A 22719-nucleotide genomic window follows, 5' to 3' on the forward strand; every position below is an offset into this window, starting at 1 on the left:
GAAAGTACACAATGGGGGCTGTGTTGAAAATCTCTATGTGGTAATTATATGTCACATACCTCTCCAAGAATGACTGTTTAGTCATTGTGAAGATTAAAGTAGTTAATATATATGAAAATATTCTGTTGATATATAAAAGATTACATTAATATTAGGTTTTATTGTTGGCCATCATGCACAGTGATTGAGTTTGTGAGAAGGGGGAGAAATTAAGGTGAAGGGATACTTTTTTTTAAAACCACTCATTTCCTTGATTCCTTACTGTTTGGATAACCATAAATGGTGATGATATTTACCCAGTTAATTATTTTTCATAAAACAATCATTCTGGTATGTGAACATTTGAAGTTAGATATGCAAATAACTTAGTTACTTCAAATGTTTCATAGTGATATGCAGATGTTATATAATTATATGTTACCATATAAAATAACTCAAAAATTAAAAAAAAAAATTCGTATACAACTAGTTTTAAATTAGAGTGGCATGATCAAAACCATGAGCACATGTAGTTGTTAAGCACCAACACTAAACAGATGGTCCAAGAGGATACATAACAGGTTTGCAGTCTGGGTAGAAGAGTATAAAGCCATTAAAACTATCAGATATCTGTTTCTCATAGTTATTAGTCAATAAATAAGTAAAGACATAATCTTTGGTTATACAAGGACCAAATCTTAGAATACTAGTGTTGCAGAATTGGTAACTTTTCCTTCATCTTTTACCCTGATTTTAAAATTACTGTATATAGTGGTAGATAATACTATTTCCTGCTTATTGAAATTAATGCATCTTGTCATAAGTAGGTCATTTATAAATATGAAATTGCTTGAGGCCCTTTTTTACTGCCATGTTGCATTTAACTTCTGGCTGGACAGATTTGAGTTATATTGCTAGGCTATTTGCCTCTAAAGCATTTTTCAATTTTTATCTTATAAAAGGAAATGGTCGATTTGAGATTATGTTGGCTTGGAAATAGCTGTGTGATTAGAAGGGTACTTGCTCACATATCACATGTGTATCATTCAATAGCTTGTCATTTATTTTAGAAAAAGGACTTTCCAAAGATAAATGCTTAAAAAAAAAAGATATGCTTTCAAAAGGAGCTTAATCAAAACTTCATTAATTATGACTTTCTATTCTCAATTAATCTTTATTGAGCATTTTAAGTGTTAAACATGAAGGAAAGGCAGAATATTTGGAATACTTAATAGACAATTTCTTTTTAGAGAATTTGGATTTATACTATACTGAGTTTGTTTAAATTACTGTACTGTGAATTTTATTGTATAAAGAAATAAACCTTAAAATACACGCAGGAATGGAGTGCTTTCTGTCTTTACATAGAATGCATACTTTTTACAGAAGACATTTTTAATATTGTTTTATTTTCTTATGTTTATGTGTAGTCTCACACGTGTCTTATGACTCTGAATCTCTAGCATTGAATGGACAGGCTTTATGAAACACAATTTTTTTGTGGGTGTTTTTTCTCTCTTTAAAAAATGTTTTACACGGTTAGAAGGATTAGTTAATACCAAAAGCTTCATAATGAAGAACAGCGGTCCCCTGCCCTAACCTTATTCACATCTCCATTCTGTTCCCCAGAGTAAAAACTTAACTTTTTTTTAGCAATTCTGTCATTTAGCCCCGTATATAGTGATAATATGCCTAGCCTAGTGTTTCTTGATTTATCCCTTTTAGACTTTATCTGTTGACTTCCTGTTAATGGTAGATGAGATTTTAGCTTTTTTTAATGCCCCATCTCTATTTCTCCTTCCCCTGTCCTTCTAATATATTTATTACAAGTTTAGTTAAATCAGTAATCAGTATTTATATTAGTATAACCATATAATTTTTCCTGCAGAGGCAAGTAGTATATCTTTATTACATTTTTCTTTTTTTAAAAATACTATTTTTCCTGAAGTTAGTGTTTTTGTTTGCATGATTTTTGGTAAATCTATCCTTAAATATTCAACTGTTTTTCATGAGAGTGGAGATTAGGACTTTTCAGGCAGTTTCACCTCAGGGTAGTCCCTCTCACATAAAGAGATCACATTCTTGGGGTGAAAGGGCCTGTTTTCCATGATCCTAACATATGTCAGTATGACCCTAACTCAAATTAGGCATACATCAAATGGGAAACCAAGCCTTGTAATTGAAAGTTTATTGCTCTCTAGGTCCATGCCTAGAGTGCTTAGCGATTATCCTGGTCTCCAAGTCCAGAAAGTTTATCGATAGACTGCGATGTAACATCAGTGGTATCAGCCTATTCTAATAGTAAAGAACTCCACTATTCTATTAGATTTCCTAATGAGTCTACTAGATCATATAAATCTCAAATCCCATGTAATCATAGCAAAGATTTGTAAACACAAAGCACCACAGTATTATAAAAGGATGCAGAAAACTTTCATTCCCCTATCTTTTAAGATTCCTCTTGAATGTGCGGTTAATTTTAGGTGTTGAAGTACTTTTCCATAAATTTTTCAAAATACTTTCTCTAGCTTATGTAAATTGCATTTTTCACTTTGTCCAAAATTCCTAAAATAATTTCATCTGATATCCTTAGCATATAAAAACTAAAGTTTCCTTTTTTTATATTTAGAATTGTCTGATTGTTACAAGCAATCTTTCTCAAAGGTTGGAAAAACTTAATAGAAAACTTATAAATAAATTTTTTTTTTTTACAAAAAACTCTTAAAAGATTTTGAGCAAACCAAAATTCCAATTCTTATAACTTGATAATTCTTAGAAGAGCTTTATGCAAAGGAGACTATAAGGCCTTTCTGGCAACTGAATAAATTTCAAAATATCATATGAGGAATGTTGGACATAAAATTTAAAAAGAAATTTTGAAACTTTATTTAAAAAAATTGCTTTAAAGAACACAGAAACTTGGTAAAAATATTTAATACTTTATAAAATTTGTTAAAGTGGAATGATATCACACATGTTTATTAGAATATTATACATCCATCCCAAAGTATAATCCAAATTATATATTGTCATGTAATAATGGGTTTGCATATAAATTTGTATAGTTTTTTTTAGTTTATATACATTTTCAGTAGTAATATTGAAATCTTTCTTAAGTATTTGCTGTCAGAATTAAATACCTAGGTTTATAATAAAATATCACTGTGATGAACTGAGGTGGGAGAATGAATCTTCTATAGTTTGATTATTCACTGTAAAAACAGAGTTAGGAATATGCTCAAACAATACAATGAGAACAGTGATTTATTGTACACATGGGTTTTGTATATAACATTGCTGAAACCTTTTTCTGTCAGTCTTTTAGTTTTCCTGAATGATCCTCTAAGAGAAAAGGCTGAAAGACAGTAAAGGAAAAAAGCTGTAAGGCAAATTACTGCTTTAGACTGCAATTTTCTGATTTATAGTAAAACTAGATAATCTCTAAGGTATTTTTTAGGTCTAAATGTTATCATTATATGAATAGAAGACAGTCATAGGTGAGAGGTATGTAAGGGAATTAAATATAGATTAAAAAAAAAAGAAGTAAAAAGATGGAAGAAGGCTAGAAAGGAATGATATTTAATGTCTGTGATTGCAAATGAAATTCACATAACTGTAGGTATACCTAACATTTATGTAACTAGGATTGTTCCTATTCTCTTCTCCCAGTTACAAGTATTCTTTTCTTCACAATGATACTGTGACTAGGCTTTTGTACATTAAGTAATATGGCCACAGTAGGTATTTCTTGAACTCACTGACTAAAAGTGTACCAGAGTTGATTATATAAAACAAGATTTTCCATTCAGCTGAGTTTTTAATCATGACATCCTGACCATGCTGCTGTTTGTCTTTGTCTGCTGTGACACATGATCTGACTTTTGTGATGTAGTCTCCTTGTTTTTGTAACTAGTTCTGGTTGGTGCTTTTTCCTCAGAGACGCACTTTTCCAGTTATACTCTCATTTGCCTTGGGCTGTGCGTTATTTCTCTTGCACTAAGCATAAATCAGTCACAGGTCAGATTTAGCCTGCATTACTACTATTCTCCCTTGTTCTGTAGATCTCACATTGTGGTTTAGGGCTGTTACTCAACTGGTCTTTGGGACACAAATCTTAGTAGGGAGTATCTATTCTGGATTGACAAGTGAGTTGTTAGCTTGGAGAATGTCATCTCATAACTCTCATCAGAAAGCAACAATTTTTAAAACACTATACTTTGTCTCAGATTTATTCTTATTTTTATTTGTTCAGACATTTGTGTTAGGATATAGGCTAATTTTTAGAAATAAAAATGTAAATAACATATGGTCCCTGCTGTCAAGGAGCTTCCAGTCTAGTGAGAAAGTGAGAGGCATAAAGGCAGTTAAGTATTAGAAGACCTATGAAAGAATTGTATACCCCAAAAAGGGAATAGTTGTTACCCTATGGGTGAGGGCTGATGGAGTGAATAGACTAGGATTGCGAGCATTATTTACTAACGATGTAATTCACTACATTAACATATTAAAGGAGAAGAATCAGATGAGAGTAGATAGGACAGGAAAAATTGGATAAAATTCAGCACCCATTCAGATATTGAATAGGAACAGGAGGAAACTTAACTTGTAGGAGGGTATCCACCAGAAAATTACAGCAAACATTATGCATTAATGGTAAAACACTAAAAGCAGTCCCATTAAATTTGAGAACAACATAAGGATAGCTCTTATCTCCATTATTATTTGTTAATGCAGTGAGTAAAGAAATAGAAATGAGATGTAAGCTTCGAAAGGAGGAGATAACTGTCATTTGCTGACGATATGATTTTTTTATCTAGAAAACCCAAGAAAATGAACTGAGTAAACTAAAATTTGAAAGGTAGTTAATCAGAAATGCAATACACAAAAACTACAATTTTCCTATTATACGCTAGTGGTGATGAATTAGGGAATGTAATAGAAAATAAATCCATTTCACAAACAAAAACCCAAGTAAGAAAAAAAAAAACCTTAGCTGTGTAAGATCTTTGTGGCGAAATTTTTAAATTTTACTGATGCCATTGTCAATTTTTATCAAATTAATATTATTAATAAAATCCTAATAAATCTCAACAAGGTTTTTCGTAGAACCTTATAAATACCCTAGAATTCATAGAAAAGAGCAGTATGTATGACTAACCAGGACAATTTAGAAAACCAAAACAAAAGAGAAGAGCTTGCTCTAATAGAATCAAGATAATAATAAAGCTATAGTAATATAAAAAAGGTTTTAATGACACAGGAATAGATAAATGGGTTAATGGGATAGAATAGACTCCAAAAGTAGACGCACACTTAATATAGGAATCTAGCATATCATAGAGATCAGTGGGAAATTATAAACTCTTTAGTAATTGGTGTTGGGATAATTGATTATCAATATGGAAAAACTACAAATTATGTTCAAGAGCACCTCCAAGAGCACAACAGACAATCTATTAGAATAAGAAAGTTTAGCATGGTTTCTAAAGATAAGAGCAATACACAAAAATTGATAGCATTCATATATCAATAATAACCTACTAGCAAATGTATTTTTAAAATATTACATTCACTCTAGCAGCAAAAACTAGAAGGTGTTTAAGAATATATCTAATGAAAGGCCTTCTTAGAGAAAATTATAAAGTGGTTTTGAAGAAGAGCTTAATGATGGATGTGACCCCCAAGAGCACAGGCAACAAAAGCAAAATTAGGCAAATAGAATTGCGTCAAACTACTTATGCACAACAAAGGAAACAATCAACAAAATGAAAAGGCAACCTATGGTAGTTATCAAGGTAATTGTAGTAATAGATTATGATCTGTTGAATATTGTAGGGAACCATGAGTGCATACTGATATAAATAAATAAACTGAAGATTGGTGAAGATCAGATTATGGACATAGTTTCAAAGTATGTTCTCACAAAATACTTAATAATTATGAAAGGAAAATAGTAACTATCATGGAGAAAACTGGCAGATACCAGTTTAATCAAGTGATAAACGTAAATGTCATCAATATCGGGACAAATCAAAATCGTATACCATCTCTTTGGATGCGTTGAGAAGAACAAGCATCTCTTCTGTGTTTTTCCTGTCAAAGATACGTAACGTGAACTTATGAGTCAGACTAAAGATCGCAGTTCAGACTGTTGAACGCAAAGTATGATTCTGAACTGGATCTTTTTCCTATAAAGGACCATCCATTCATTTTTTGGAACAACAGACTTGAATGGATTCTAAAGATTGGATGATGGTAATGTATCATTGTTAATTTCCTCATTTTGATAGTTATATATGTTTGTAGAAAGTAAACACTAAAATATTTGGGGACTACTGAATATCAAGTCAACAACTTATCCCTAAGTGGTTTAGGAAAAAGACTCTACTTGTCCATGCAACTTTTCTCTAAGTTTGATATTGCCCCATAGGTCACTTAGTCTCCTTCATTCGTTTCAGCTTTGTTCTTTTCTTTCTGTCCTTTGGATTTTTTTTATCGCTGTGTCTTCAAGTTTACTAATCTTTTGTTACACAGTTTCCTGTCTATTGTTAAACACATGCAGTGAATTTTTCATTTCAGATATTGTATTTTTTAGCTTTAGAAGTTCTATTTGGTTTTTTTTTTTTTAGTAGTTTCCGTTTCTCTCCATGTAATGTTTATTTTTTCTTTAAGTCGTGTAGTATATTTATAATAGCTGTTTTAAAGTCTTTGCTATTTCCATGGTCTCTTTCATTTCTGGGTCTGTTTCTGTTGACTGTTTCCTTTTTCTCTCCTGGTCATTAATCACATTTTTTTTTAATTGATGTCTTAATAGTTTATAACATTGTGAAATTTTGGTTGTACATTTTTGTTTGTCAGTCACCATATACATGTCTCCCTTCACCCCTTATGCCCACCCCCCATCCCCTTTGCCCTTGGTAACCATCATACAGTTCTTTCTGACCATGTGTTGGTTTATATTCCACATACGAGTGAAATCATGCAGGTTTGTTTTTCTCTTTCTGGCTTCTTTCACTTAACATGATACCCTCCAGGTCCATCCAGGTTGTTGCAAATGGGACAATTTTGTCTTTTTTTATGGCTGAGTAGTATTCCATTGTATATATACACCACGTTTTCTTGATCCAATCATCAGTCGAGGGACACTTGGGTTGCTTCCACTTCTTGGCTGTAGTGAATAATGCTGCAATGAACATAGGGGTGCATAAGCCTCTTTGGATTGTTGATTTCAGGTTCGTTGGATATATTCCCAGTAGTGGGATAGCTGGATCGTAGGGTATTTCTATTTTTAACTTTTTGAGGAATCTCCATACCATTTTCCATAGAGGCTGCACCAGTTTGCATTCCCACCAGCTGTGTATGAGGGTTCCTGTTTCTCCACATCCTCTCCAACATTTGTTGTTTTTTGTCTTGGTGATTATAGCCAATCTGACGGGCATGAGGTGATATCTTAGTGTTGTTTTGATTTGCATTTCCCTGATGATTAGTGATGTTGAACACCTTTTCATATGCCTATTGGCCATCTGTATATCTTCTTTGGAGGAGTGTCTGTTCATTTCCTCTGCCCATTTTTTCTTTTTTTTTGTGAGGAAGATCAGCCCTGAGCTAACATCTGCCAGTCTTCCTCTTTTTTTGCTGAGGAAGGCTGGCCCTGGGCTAACATCCATGCCCATCTTCCTCCACCGTACATGGGACTCCGCCACAGCATGGCTTGCCAAGCGGCACGTCGGTGCGCGCCCGGGATCCGAACTGGCAAATCCCGGGCCGCCGCAGCGAACGCGTGCACTTAACTGCTTGCGCCACCGGGCCGGCCCCTCTGCCCATTTTTTGATTAGGTTGTTTGTTTTTTTGTTTTTCAGTTGTGTGAGTTCTTTATATATTATGGAGATTAACCCCTTGTCAGATACATGTTTTGCAAATATTTTCTCCCAGCTGGTGGGTTGTCTCTTCATTTTGATCCTGATTTCATTTGTCTTGTAGAAGCTCTTTAATCTGATGAAGTCCCACTTGTTTATTTTTTCTTTAGTTTCCCTAGTCTGACTAGGCATGGCATCTGAAAAGAATGAATCACATTTTTTTGCTTCTTTACATGTCTAGTAATTTTTGGTTGTATGCTGGACATTGTAGTTATTACACTGTGGAGTGTCTGGATCTTGTCCTTTAAGGAGTGATGGATTTTATTGTGGCAGGTTGTCATGTTACTTGCAATCAGCTTGATCCTTTCAAAGCATGTTTTTAAGCTTTATTAGGGAGGTTCTGGAATAGCTTTTATTCAACCACTAGTTTAATCCTACTTCTAATATATGACTCTTCTGAAGTCTCTACTAAATGCTCTGGGTGTTTATCAAGGTCTCTCTTTTACTCTGGCTGGTCAGAACCTGAATTTCTCTCTGCCTTTTGTGAGCTTTGGATGTTATTTAGCTTACAGCTTTCCTGTACTTTTCCTCTGCTCAGCCTTGTGGAGTTTTAGGGTACATATGAATAACTTAGTATTTAACCAAAATCTTAAGGGCATATTTTCAGAGCTCTTTGTTAGTATAGCTTCCTTTTCTTTGGTATTCTTTTCTAAAAATTTCAGTCACTTCAACCCCCTTGAACTCGAAGCTTTGTCTCTTCAAGTTCAGTGAGACTTGAGCTACCCCTCCCTATACCTCATTCTGGAAAAGTGCCTCACTGCTTCACTAGTGAGAGCCTAGCTAGGGGTTATATCCTTGTATTACCTGCTGTCCAAAGTCTGAAAACAATTATTTCATATGTTTTGTCCAGTTTTCTAGTGCTTTATGGCAAGAGATCAAGTTTGGTACTAGCTATTCCTATTTGATATTTTAGCTTAGTTTGGTTGTATTATTTTCTCATGTAGTGCTGTGAGCAGTCTCAATGTAGACAGTTGAACTGATCCCGTGTTGGGGATTGACAGTGTGAGTGTGGTCAAAGGACAAAAGGATCAATATGTTGGGAGTGCTGGCAAGAGAATAATTGAAGTAAAGCAATAGTTCTCAGAGTTTGGTTTGAGGATCCTTTCAGGGAATCCATAGGCTCTTCCTACTTCTAACTACTACCTGTGTGAGGCTGAATTTTCTTCATATATGTGAACCAAAATAACACAAACAATAGATTAAATGCAGAAGCAAAGATGAGCATCAGCCTGTTTTTAAAAATTAAACCAGATATTAAGGAGATTTGTAAAAATAGTAAAACAAGGCCACTCTTCTCAGTAAAATTTTTTTGTTTGGTATTTGCAAGCATGTACTAGGTTTATTTTTTTAAAAAATGAGTTAATAAGTAAGCAAATGACTGTGACATTTTTGCAGGTTTAATTTCTAATGCAGAAAATATTGATAAAAATAGCCCACAAAAATAACAGTTGTTTGGAGCCTAAAAGTTTGAGAATTGCTGAAATAAAGCACCCATAGAGTCTAATCTGTCTACAGAAGGAAGTGAAGGCATTAGAGTGCAATGGACTAGGTAAAAAAGGGAGAGTTTAAGGAATGAGAGGTTTCTACTCAGTTCCTATTCTCTATTGGATTGTTGTCAGTTTCTTTACTTCTCTGCATCCTTGTGTGGAAGTGCTTGCATTTAAATTTTATAATCATAGGATAGTACTCTGTCCCAGCAGCTGCTTAGGTTTCTGTTTTATAATATTATATACTCACTCCTTGCATAGGGAATTCTGATTTATTGTCGGCCATTTCACTTGGCAATGTCTTTCTCCAGACTGACTTCTTTGCCCTAATGAGGAACTAGCTCATATCTACTTACATTCTGGGATCAACTTACCCTTCTGTTCTGGTGCCACCACTTTACTTGACTTTCCCGTTCTTTTAAAAAAATTTTTTTTAATTTTTATTTTTTTCAGCTCTATTGAGGTATAGTTGACAAATAAAATTGTAATACATTTAAAGTATACATAGTGGTGATTTGATACATGTATACATTGTGAAAGGATTCCCACCATTTAAGTAATTAACACGTCCATCACCTCACATTTTTATCTTTTGTGTGTGTGAGAGAGAACATTTACATTCCATTCTCTTAGCAAATTTCAGTTATATAATACAGTGTTATCAACTATATCACCATGTTTTACGTTAGATCGTCAGACCTTATTCATCTAGCTGGAAGTTTGTACCCTTTTACCAACTTCTCCCAATCCCCCCTGCCTCCCCGCCCCAGCCTCTGCAACCACTTTTCTACTCTCTGTTTCTATGAGTTTGACTTTTTGTTTTGACTTTTTGTTTTTTTGGTAAGGAATATTGGCCCTGAGCTAACATCTATTGCCAACCTTCCTCTTTTTGCTTGAGGAAGATTGTCGCTGAGCTAATATCTATGCCAGTCTTCCTCTATTTTGTATGTGGGATGCTGCCACAGCATGGTTTGATGAGCGATGTGTAGGTCCACGCCCAAACCTGCGAACCCTGGGCTACCGAAGCAGAGCACGTGAACTTAGCCACTATACCACCAGGCCAGCCCCTGACTTTTTTTTTAGATACCACATATAAGTGAGAACATACAGTATTTGTTTGTCTCTGTCTAGCTTATTTCACTTAGCATAATGTCCTCAAGGTCCATCCATGTTCTCACAAATGGCAGGATTTCCTTCTTTCTCATGGCTAAATAATATGCCTGTGTGTGTGTCTGTGTGTATATCACATCTTTTTTATCTGTTCATCTGTTGATGGACACTTAGGTTGTTTCCATATCTTGGCTATTATAAATAATGCTTTAGTGAACATAGGGGTGCATATATCTATGAGATCCTGTTTTCATTTCCTTTGGCTTTATACACAGAAGTGGGATTGCTGGATCTTATGGTAGTTATATTTTAAATTTTTTGTGGACCCTCCATGCTGTTTTCCATAGTGGGTTGCACCAATTTACATTTCTACCAGCAGTGCACAAGGGTTCCCTTTTCTCCACATCCTCGCCAACATTTAGCTCTTGTCTTTTTGATGATAACCATCCTAACAGGTGTGAGGTGATGTCTCGTGGTTTTGCTTTGCATTGTTCTGATGATTAGTGATGTTGAGCACCTTTTCATGTACCTGTTGGCCATTTGTATGTCTTCTTTGGAAAAATATCTATTCAATTCCTCTTCGCGTTTTAAAATCAGACTGTTGTTTTCGCTATTGTATGAGTTCTTTATATATTTTGGATATTAACCCCTTATCAGATACATGATTTGCAAATATTTCTTCCATTCCATAGGTTTCCTCTTCATTTTATTAATGATTTCCTTTGGTGTACAGAAGCTTTTTAGTTTTATGTAGTCGCACTTGTTTAATTTTGCTTTTGTTGTCCTTGCTTTTGGTGTCACTGAATTTCTCATTCTTAACGATGGTCTATTTTTATTCTTCAGTTTCTGCTACCTCAGAATCATTCAACCCTTTGCTTTTATTGAATCTACAAAATTCACCCACAATAAAAGTATTAACCTGTGTCATCATTTCATTCTTTAATTTCTCTGGGACATTGCCTGCTCAAATATAGTCCCCATTATCCAGTGAGGAGATATGACATTTATTGGTTATTGGCCCATACCTTACATTCTTGATTTAAATAGATTTATTTTGGGTGATGGAAATATATATATTCAAAGGAAATAAGAGGTTTATTCATCCCAGGAAGGTGGAGAGAGAAAATGAGAATGAAGGGCAATATCTGACTTATGTTTCAAATTTATTTTGCCACTGTCTTAGAAATATCAGATGCATTTATATTAATTAAAAGCATAGAATACATGTCAGAGTAATCATCTGTACTTTTAGATCATCTCTGTTTATGCAGATGAATATACAATTTGTTTAAAGAAAAAATGTATTATGATTATGGTCAGTCATCTATAGGTTGTTAGATATATTTCAATATAATTTTAGTTTAAAGTTTTTTTTTTTTTTATTTCTTACAGTAATCCTAAATCGGAGAGTCAGCGAGTAAATAAAAAAGTCAACAATGATGCATCACTTAGAATTCATAATCTATCCATTTTGGTGAGACAGATAAAATTTTATTACCAGGTAAGTGGTCTTTTTTTCATCTAGTATTTTAATAACTGCTTACACATTCACATTTTTGTGTTATTTGTTATCAGTCACCTAACATATACTAAATGTTTATTATATGCCAGGTGCTGGTCTATTTGCTGGAGATAAAGTAGTAATAACATAGTTTATTTCTTATGCAACATTAAAAATGCAAGCAAGCACTTCATAATTATCTAATTTTACAAATAATTATTGTATTTTATATGTTTTTAAAACCAGTTGCCAGTTTCCTGAGTATTTGCATAGTGCAATACTTTGTTAGCCTACTTGAATTATGCCTTTGAAACATGTACTTTTTATTCTTTTTTTAACTTAAATTGGATGCATTTTTGAGAGTTTAAATATGAGCATTCTTAAGACTATCAGTATATCTCTAAGAATTGCCATAGCTGCATCTATTTTGGTATGTTGTATTTTTTTTTTAATGTTTATTTCTATGCACTTTCTAATTCCTGTTATGATTTCTTATTTCACTTATGAGTTATTTAGAAGTATGTTTTTAAATTTCCAAAGATACAGTATTTTTCAAGCAGTCTTTTGGTTTTGTTTTTTGGTCAAAGAATGTGGTTTATATGATACTTACTCTCTGACATTTATTAGTAAGTAATTGGCTTGGCCTAGTATGTGTGGGTTTTCATTAAAGATCTGTGTGTACTTAAAAAACGTGTATTCTCCGGTTGTTTGGGTGCAGAGTCAGAGCAAGCTTGTTTGTTAATTTTATTTTTCAAACCTTTTGAAACGTGATTAATTTTATCTCTTGATTTATCAGTTATTGAGAAAGATGAGTTGAAATCTCCGCTTGTGATGATAGATTTGTCAAGTTTTCCTTTATACACTTTAAAGCTACGTTACTGGGTCAAACAAGTTTAAAATTGTTTAATTATTCTGGAGAATTATACCATTTATTGGTAATTGTTTCTACATATTTTTTTTTCTACTTTTTTAAAAGTTTTTCATCTTCTGTTTTTTGAGGCCACTCTCAAAGTTATACCTTTCATACTTAACATAGCAAAGGCGAAAATTAATCAATATCTTTACCCTTTTGTGGAATAATACTGTGACCTTAGAATGCTTTAACTCCAGTCATTCTCTTTTATGACTTTTAAGCTGTTCTTGCCTTGTATTTTAGTTCTTTTTTTTAAAATCCCATAAATTAGATATTGAAAATTCTGTTAAGTAAAATCAGTTTCTTTAGATCAAGCTACATGTTTTTCCTTTTTTCCCATCTTAAGGTTGTCTTTTGTATCTCAGACCTGCCTTTGGTATAGTTTTTCTTACTAAAGTATACCCTTTAAATTTTTGTTTAGACAGCGCTTGTTGATAGTAAAGTTTCTCAAAGTTTATTTGTCTGAAAATGCCTTTAGTTCACCCTTGTTCTTGAAAGATAATTTTGTTGGGTATGCAATTCTAGGTTAACAGTTATTTTTCTCAGTGTTTTGCAGATTTTATTCATCTATCTCTGGATTCCTTTTTGTTTTGGAGAAGTCAGCTTTCAGTCTAATTTTTGTTCTTAGGTTAACCTGTCTTTTTTTCTCACGAGGCTGCTAATATTGTCTCTTCTAATATTGCCTCTTTCCTATCCTATTAATCTAATATCCTTCAGCTATTTCTATTACATGTATATTAGACTTTCTACTCTATCCCTCATGTTTATTAAACTTTCTTTTACATTATCAATCTTGTGCTGCCTTCTAAGTTTTTTTTCAGGACTATCTCTTCATTTTGCTAATTTGCCCCTCGTCTGTGTCAAATCTTCTGTTTAACCCATTGAATTTTGACTCTCAGTAATTATATCTTTCATTTCTAGAAGTTCTGTTTGAGTCTTTCTACATATACTTTTTCATTTTGTTTATTAATAATTCTTTTAATTTCTTCCTTTATTTCTTCAGAAATTTAAAAAATTTCTCTTTTGGATTTTTTTTTTTATAAAGATTTTATTTATTTTATTTTTTCCCCCCAAAGCCCCAGTAGATAGTTGTATGTCATAGCTGCACATCCTTCTAGTTGCTGTATGTGGGACTCGGCCTCAGGATGGACGGAGAAGTGGTGCCTCGATGCGCACCCAGGATCCGAACCCGGGCCACCAGCATTGCAGCGCGCGCACTTAACCACCAAGCCACAGGGCCGGCCCTCTTTTGGATTTTATGTTTGATAATTCCAAAATCTGAAATCAGATTTGTGGGGACTTTGAATCTGCCCTTTGTTTTCTGCTTGCTGTTTCTTACGGTGGTGGTGGCAGTGGTGGCAGTGATGTGTGTGTGTGTGTGCACGCACGTGTGTTTTAATTATAAGCTCAATTTAGGGGGGAAGTTTATCTGTGAGAATACTTTTATGTCTTGGCCAAGGATGCATTAATTCTGAGGGGATTTTTTTCCTTTTGTGCAGCCAACCCAGGACCACTTTTAATTTAATTCATTTTAAGCAGCTTATATTATTTTAGAAGCAATACTTGTATACTGTAGAAAACTAGAAAAAATGAGAAAATACCAACATAGTTCTAGTGCCTGGAAATTACCAGTATTAGCACCTGAGTATATGTAATTCTGGATCTTTTTCTGCATTTGTGTTTATGTAAATTATGTATTTATGTGTTTACATATATATATTTTTTAACTGGGCCTACATTATTGCAGATCCTTAGGGAAACAGCCCTCCTCAATCTCTACCAAAGTCCAAGAAAAACAGCTTCGTCCTTGTCTTCCTTTGCAGGGTTCAATTTTTTTTCTGTTCTATCTTTTTACTTTCTTTTGAGCTCAATCATACATTTTAAAAGATTAAAAAAAAAAATTATCTGGCATTTTTGGATTTCTTCCTTCCTTTCTAGTATCTAGTACTCCTTGTTGCCAGAAATAAAAGTCTGTGCTAGATTTTTTATAAACATTTTATTAACACTTGCCAATATTCTGGCTCTCATTTTCCTCCAGTTGATTTGAGCAAGTTAGGTTTTATGGTGTATCTATGATGTCTTTTTTTGTTGTTTCATATCAGTGTTTCGAGATATTTTAAACAAAAGACTGGATTAAGTGACACAGTGACTCATTTTGTCAACCTTCATCAGTTTTGTCCTTATTAAAACGATGCTAGATTTTTGGTTTTATAGTATCTTTAGGATGATGGAAGTTTCTCTTGAAAATTTTAGTGAGACTCCTTGGAAAAAAAGACGTCAAAGGCAAAGGGATTTCTATATCAGAATCTTAAATCGGTTGTTGATGCAGCCTAATTCTGTATTGTATACTACTACTTTTTTGTGTGTATTTTTTAACAGTTTTATTGAGATATAATTCACATATCATACAATTAACCCTTTTAAACTGTCCAATTCCATGGTTTTTAGTATATTTACAGAGTTGTGCAGGCATCAACACAACCAATTTTAGAACATTTTTATCACCCCCAAAAGAAACCATGTATTTATTAGCAGTCACTCCCTATTTCCCCCAAACCTGCACACGCACGCATGCACACACACACACACACACTACCACCACCCCAGCCTTAGGCAACTGCTAATCCATTTTCTGTCTTTATAGATTTGCCTATTCTGGACATTTCATAAAAATGGAATTGTACCATATGTGGTCTTTTGTTCCTGGCTTCTTCTACTTAGCATGTTTTCAAGGTTCATCCATGTTGTAGCATGTAGTAGCATTTCATTCTTTTTTATTAAACTACTGCTTTCTTGTTCTTTGTCTTCTTCCTGCCCAAGCCAGGTGTTGAAATTATCTTTGTATTAATCATGTTTATCTAATGATGTTATAGTCAAAGAGATTTGAGGAGGAAGGAATTGTGAAATCCATCATCTCAACAATTTAGATAAGTAGTTCTCAATGGAGGGTGATTTTATCCCCTAGGGGACATTTGACAATAACTGGAGACATTTTGGGTTGTCTAGTCACCTAGCGGTACTACTGGCCTCTAGTGGGTAGAAGCCAGGAATGCAGCTAAGCATCCCACAATGCACAGGACAATTCCCTACAAGTAAGAATTATCTGGCCCCAAATATTAATAGTGCCCAGATTGAGAAACCCAAATGTTAATAGTGCCAAGATGATATTATTATTAATGTTTTGATTTGTCTTGGCTGTCACCGTTGTTTTTTTAGACACATCTGAAAATATTTCATTGATATTTGCTAGATGACCACTTATATACCCTTTTGTTTTCATTAATCCAAGTTGAAATACCAATAGACTAATTAGGGCTAGAAGTGATTGAATATCTTAACATTTTGTGAATATTGTTTCAGATATTTAAAACATAAAATATTACTAAGGGTTGAAATTTCCCTTGTACCACTCCCCTGTGTCCTTCCTTTAGAACCAGTTTGCCAAACCATCTCTGCCTCTTGCCCCAATGCTTCATATTCTTAGATAAAATATTTCTAAGGTACTTCTAAAGTATCTTCAGAAATAGGTCAACTATCTTATTTACACGATTGCTTGAGTTAGTGAAATTATTTTTTATTCTCTTGTATATAATCAAGAGACACATGGCCTGGTTTAATATATGACAGATTTCAAGTTAACAAAGTCCAAATCAGTGCAGTTCTTGTCACCTGTTAAATTACCTATCTTTTGGAAAAATGAGCTTTTTCCCTGAAAGTCTTTCTAAAACTATTCAAAATATTTTTTTATATCGCATACACCCCTCAGAAAAAGTATTTGAGATAAGATATTTTAGAACATTTTGATTGTTCTGACTCACAAAAAGAAAGTGAATTTGGGTAGGTTAAAATTCAGAAGTGTATGTCTCCAAAAAGTTTTTTTAATGAGTTGGTAAGCATCAAGGTCATCTTACAGAAATGATTCCCAAGGAGAGAGGAAAATTGACGGAATACTCTGAGATGATTGTTATTGGAGAGAATTATTTCAGTGTACTTTTTCAGCAATGATAGGTAAATTTAAGTGTCAGTATTATTCCTTTTTTTTTCATTTTAATGATTTAGAATATGTAAAAGCTCAGTAAAAATTATGTCATTCACATTTCCACTTTGTTCACTCCCTTTTATTGACTACCAAGGCATTGGGGCTACAGTGGTGAACAGGGCAGACCATGTCCCTATTCTCATGGAACTTATGGTTCTAGTAGAGGGACAATAGACAAGTAAATAACTAAATAAACTAATTTTGATTGTGATAAATAAGAACAATGATGTAGTAATGTGAGAGGTCCTGAGAGAAGTAACTGGTAACATTAGATTATCAGAAAATTTATTTATTTTTTTTATTTTAATTTTTTTTCTCCCCCAAAGCCCCAGTAGATAGTTGTATGTCGTAGTTGTACATCCTTCTAGTTGCTGTATGTGGGATGCGGCCTCAGCATGGCCGGAGAAGCGGTGCGTCCCTGCGCACCCGGGATCCGAACCTGGGCCGCCAGCAGCGGAGCGCGCGCACTTAACCACTAAGCCACGGGGCCGGCCCAGATCAGAAAATTTATTGACTGTATACTTCATTATGTTTAAGTGGCAATTCAGACCTTTCCAAATAATCACTTGATCCATAGCAAGCATCTTTTTGTTTTGCAATAGATATTTAAAAATTTTCAAGTCATAAAATAATTAAATTATAGCTGTTATGTAAAATTACCTAGACTCTTTGATTTTTTAAACACATTATTTTTATTCCTGTAAATGAGGGAGAGAGATAATTTGATTATCACAGCATAGTTTACAAGTAAAACTCTTAGTCCATTTTTAGAACTCTGTCAGCAGCTAGTGTTTGGTATGACTACACTGGCTGTAGCTTCAGTAAGTACTAAAGAAGCCAGGTGGTTCTTCATCTACCATTAAAATAATCATCTGAATCATTTGAGGCCCAAAAAAGGAAAGAACACTTTACAATTAGGAAATTTAAAGTTATTAGGAAGTTTTTGCATGGTTGATGTCACTAATGTTAAAAACAAAAACCAGGTCTATCAGCCATAAAAAAAGACAAAATTGTCTCATTTGCAACAACAGGGATTGGCCTGGAGGGTATTATGTTAAGTGAAATAAGCCAGAAAGAGAAAGACAAACACTGTGTGATCTCACTTATATGTGGAATATAAACGAACACATGGACAGAGAAAACTGTATTGTGGTTACCAGGGGCAGTGGGGGTAGGGGTGGGGACAAGGGGTGAAGAGAGACATATATATGGTGATGGACAAACAAAAATGTACAGCCCAAAATTTCACAGTGTTATAAACTATTAAAACATCAATAAAAAAAAAAAACAACCAGGTCTAATACCGTTAATCTAGTTTCCAGAGAAAGCAGGTACTTTTTAAGGTTTTTTTTTTTAACATCTGTTATAATAAACAAAATTTGGAGTATTAATAAAATTCAGTATCCAAGGAAACAAGACCCTTTGTTTATTATACAACACATGCTTTATAGTCCATCATATTTTTGACACTTTGGTCAGATGTTCTTTCCTTTTAATGCTATTCATTTAATTTTTTTCTATAGCCTGCTAAAATATGATAAAATAGTCTTAATTATTTTCACTAGTGACATAGATAAAAGGACAAATACAAATAGTATGATAAATATAATTATGTTTGAATTTTTTAAATAGATTATAAAAGTCTCAAAGGAGAGACTGTCAGTCTAGTGTATTTTAGAAATCATTGAAACCCATATTTAGTACTATAGAAGTGTGCAGTTTTAGTAACAGCATTTTGCTCAGTGTGTGATTCAGGAGAGGGAAATGAGCCCAGACCTTTGCCAGAAGTGTTTAACTTCTTACTGTGAAGGAAGTGTTATGGATAACTTATAGGAATAAGGAGAAGCTTAGTTTAAGTTATCTTTGAATAGTAACTAGATAATGTCTATGTCTGGCATAAACTTGAAATAGTCTTCCTTACTATGCTTTAGCAATGTGACCTTTAATTCACAGAAACTTGTAATATATGTCAATAAAAAATGTTTTTAGATGGTTAACTAAAAAATATAGTTAATATACCATTTTTTATAGAAAAGTTATACGAAGCCAACTAAAAGTAATAGGAATGAAATTACTTGTAGTATCTTTCAATGCACCTCTACTACTGTTTTTCTATTAACATAATCTCTGCCAGTTCTTTCTTGTTCTTTTTATTAAGTGTTGTCCATCTCCAGATCTTTCTGGACTATCTTCATACCAGGATAGAATTTCTACCTGTTCAGTGAAACTTTCATTTAGTTGTGAAAAGTCTCAAATTCTCTGTATTGGAATACTACAAGTGTTATTACACAATAACTTTAAAAAGTTATAACCTTCGCCTCATCTCCACCTCCACCAATACTCCTTCTCATTCCCTGCGTCATTTTTATCCTTAGCACTTATCACCAAAAACATTTATTTACTCATTTTCTGTCTATTCCTACTAAAATGTAAATTCCATGAAAGCAAGGATTTTTGTTTGTTCATTACTATGCCTCCAGTATCTAGAACAATGTCTGGCAGTTAATAGACGCGCAATAAATATTTGTTGTATGAATGACTGTCCTGATTTTCTCCAAACTTTCTCCTCTTTCAGTCATATTGCTAAAATTCTTTCTCCATACATTTTTTATAGGTTTCTTATCACTTTAGTAACTAATTGAAGTATCTTCATTAGTTAATATACATATATTATCATCCTAACCCATCAATTAATTTGTTCCTCCTACTTAACCAAGTCATATTTATCTTGGGCTCATTTATGTATTCTTTTTCCATTTCTTTAACATTTTAATGATGAACATCTTTAGAGCTAGGTGAAGTCTGGGAAATCTGGGAATGATATAATAGAGCTTTAATAATAATAACAACAGTTTTTTTAGCCTCTGATCTCTTTTATGTCTTGTATATTTTTTAATATTACTTGTAAGATTGAAGTAGGGAAATAAAAGGAATTTTTATAAATGTGTAGCTAGAATCCTCTGGAGAATCCATGGGACCAAATAGAGATTTTTAGAATAGTTTGGGTTTTTTAATTTGTATAGTTTTTAGCTGCCTTATCTAATATTAGTACTTTCAGACTTACCTTAAAATTAATACTTGGAAGTAAAGTAAAAGGTAAATTTTTTTTCCCCATTAACTCTTATGTTTGATAACCTTCATTTTTTATAACTTTATGCTTTTGTTTCATTTCCTACACTTCCCAATGAAAGTCACATACTTACTAAGTCATGGAGCTGAAATTTAAGCCTAGGCATTCTGACTTGACTCTACGGAAGTACATTATACTAAGCATTCAGATTTCGCTATATTAGAGTATAATTTTGGATACATGAAGGTAAGTTTGAATTTAGCAATTTGCATCTTCCAAATATAATCAAACTTCATAGTGTAAAGGTCAGACTGTATTAACATATGAGGTCATTGATAATAACCATGGGGCGAAAGGATATATGAGATTGCTTTCATCTTTAGGGAGAGGCTGAGTTAGCATGAGACCATGCATGGGGTGACAGAGTAGGCAGGAAATGGGGAGCCAGCTGAAAAAGAGGATACAGGAAAGAGGTAGTAGACCAAATTGAAGATTACTGTTCATTTGGACAGTTTCCTTATAACAGTGTACCAACATAGAATGTTACATCATAAATCAATAAAATAATTGCCTTTGAAATATAAGTTGATGTTTTCTGGGTGCTCCATCAGTTTTGACTCATGTTACCCCAAAATAAGTGGTGTCAGTGAGAATTATCTTTTATCTGTGAAGTTGTGGTAATGACTTTTTCTAATAATTCAAGATGAATGTGTACCATGATGCAAAGATAATTTTGCTTCAAGGGAAGGAAACTAAAAATTAGAATGAATTAGAAATTTGTTGCTTTAAGTCCATTTAGCTATTATATACTTAGCTATAGCATATTCTATCTTGAGATAACTTGCTTTTAACTGGAAAATTCATTTGTTAAATACCTGAATTCAGTATTAATCCTTGAAGTAAATGATTTTAGCAATTTTTGACACTTAATATTCTTAATTGTATTTATCTAACATGATGGACATATTGAGTTATGTACTTTTCTTTAAATATGTGTATGTTTTTGGTGGTAGTTTTTTAAAGAGCTAATAAATATAATGCTGAAGAAAATTTTTTGAAACTTTGTAAAACATATCTATAAAGAATTATGGATAAAAGATTAATTTGAATTAGCCTCTGATGTCATGCCACATCCTGGCTATGGAAAATGCTTCAATGGATCTAGAATTACAGATCTTTAAAAAGTAATACTATTAACTTTTCATGGTTATTCACTTCCTCATCATAGTATTAAGTAAAGAATGATTCAGAAAGAATTGAATACTTAGAAAAATTTATTCCTCAGTAGCTAGTTATATTTGAATATGTAGTGAAAGCCAAATTGTAAAGAAACTCCCAGTTATTTCTGTAATCTTGCAAAGATTCAGTAATATCACATGACACCCATCAGTCCCGTAGTCGAATTCATCGCAAACCCTTTGTAGCATGTCATTGTTAGTGCTGGTAATGACAGACACGATATGTTCCCTCATTTCCTCAAAGAAGAGGTAGTATAAACAGAAAATGCATACTTGAGATATTACCTAAAAAGAGTAATTTGAAAGTGTTCAATTCTTTTTGAATCATCCCGTACCATCAGAATGTGTATATATTCTTGTCACTAAAAGTTTGACAGAAGTCAAACGAAGTAAAACAACTATTGTAAATAGAGGAGAGAAATAATGATTCACTGAGGAAGAGCTCACTTTCATGAAATGATCATAAGACAGGATTTTTAGTAAAGTAACTAGCTTTCTTAATTTTAACATCAGTTGATATTTTTAGTTCCCTCAGAGAGAAGTAACAACAAGAGTACACATGCATGATCCTTTATTGAGGAATCTTGTTTAAATATCTAACACTTAAAACTCAGATTTCCACATAATAAATATTAGAGCAATTCAGCTTGGACACTTTTATTTTGTGGGCATTTGATATCTTATTAACTTAAGTCTATCTGGTATTATAATTTTAGTTATTTAATTCATTAACTTAAAGTTATAAAAGATTTAAAGACCTTACATTGTTTTTTCACATTTATTTTTTTAACTTTTTTAATTGCCATATAGCATACCTACGGAGAAGTGCACAAATCATAAGTTATAGCTTGTTTGAGTAATTGCCTAGTCAGCATTACCCATATAACAACCTTTGGGTATCTTTTTACAGGAGACTTTGCAGCAATTGATCATGATGTCATTGCCAAATGTCTTAATCATTGGCAAAAATCCATTTTCTGGTAAGTATTAAAATTAGTATAATGTGATAGTAAGGTCTTATCTTTGTGTAATACTGTAGTGCTTACCAAGATCTTGCTTATTTGCATTAACATACTAGGTTGTTGATGACTCTATGGGGAAAGTTGGAGGTGATACTCCATTTTACAGGGAGAAAATAAACTTAGAATATTTGTAAATTGTATATCGGACCAGATATACATTTTACATTAAGTCCAGTATTTTTTCAGCTCTACCAAATTGATACTTTTCTGTGGTGATTTTTAGCGTCCTCTTATAAACAAATATAGAAGATAATGTAGTTATAAGCTTAAGGAACATAACCGTAGAAAAGAAGTGATTTTGAAATGATTTCTAGGTTTCTGTTCAGATATCTACTATCTACCATTGCCAGAGTTGTTTGAATCTAAGGTTTTACTGATTGATGTGTTGTAATTTCTGTTAAACTACTTCTGGATGGAAAGATGAGAAACAGTTTCTTAAATTAT

The 22719-nt window shown here is 33.1% G+C and overlaps 1 protein-coding gene across 9 annotated transcripts in view; it reads left to right on the top strand.

The window, feature by feature from the left end:
- Window positions 1–22719, top strand: part of CCDC88A (coiled-coil and HOOK domain protein 88A) — a 116385-nt gene that overhangs the window by 13618 nt on the left and 80048 nt on the right. For all 9 annotated transcript variants that reach the window (XM_087436745.1, XM_014791505.2, XM_087436747.1 and 6 more), the window contains exons 3-4: window positions 11885–11993; window positions 22164–22233. In XM_087436745.1, coding sequence (XP_087292871.1) covers window positions 11885–11993; window positions 22164–22233 — 179 coding nt within the window. The remainder of the gene's footprint in view (window positions 1–11884; window positions 11994–22163; window positions 22234–22719) is intronic.

Source organism: Ceratotherium simum, chromosome 11, assembly GCF_057802395.1.
Source record: "Ceratotherium simum simum isolate JZ-2026a chromosome 11, ASM5780239v1, whole genome shotgun sequence".
NCBI lineage: Eukaryota > Metazoa > Chordata > Mammalia > Perissodactyla > Rhinocerotidae > Ceratotherium > Ceratotherium simum.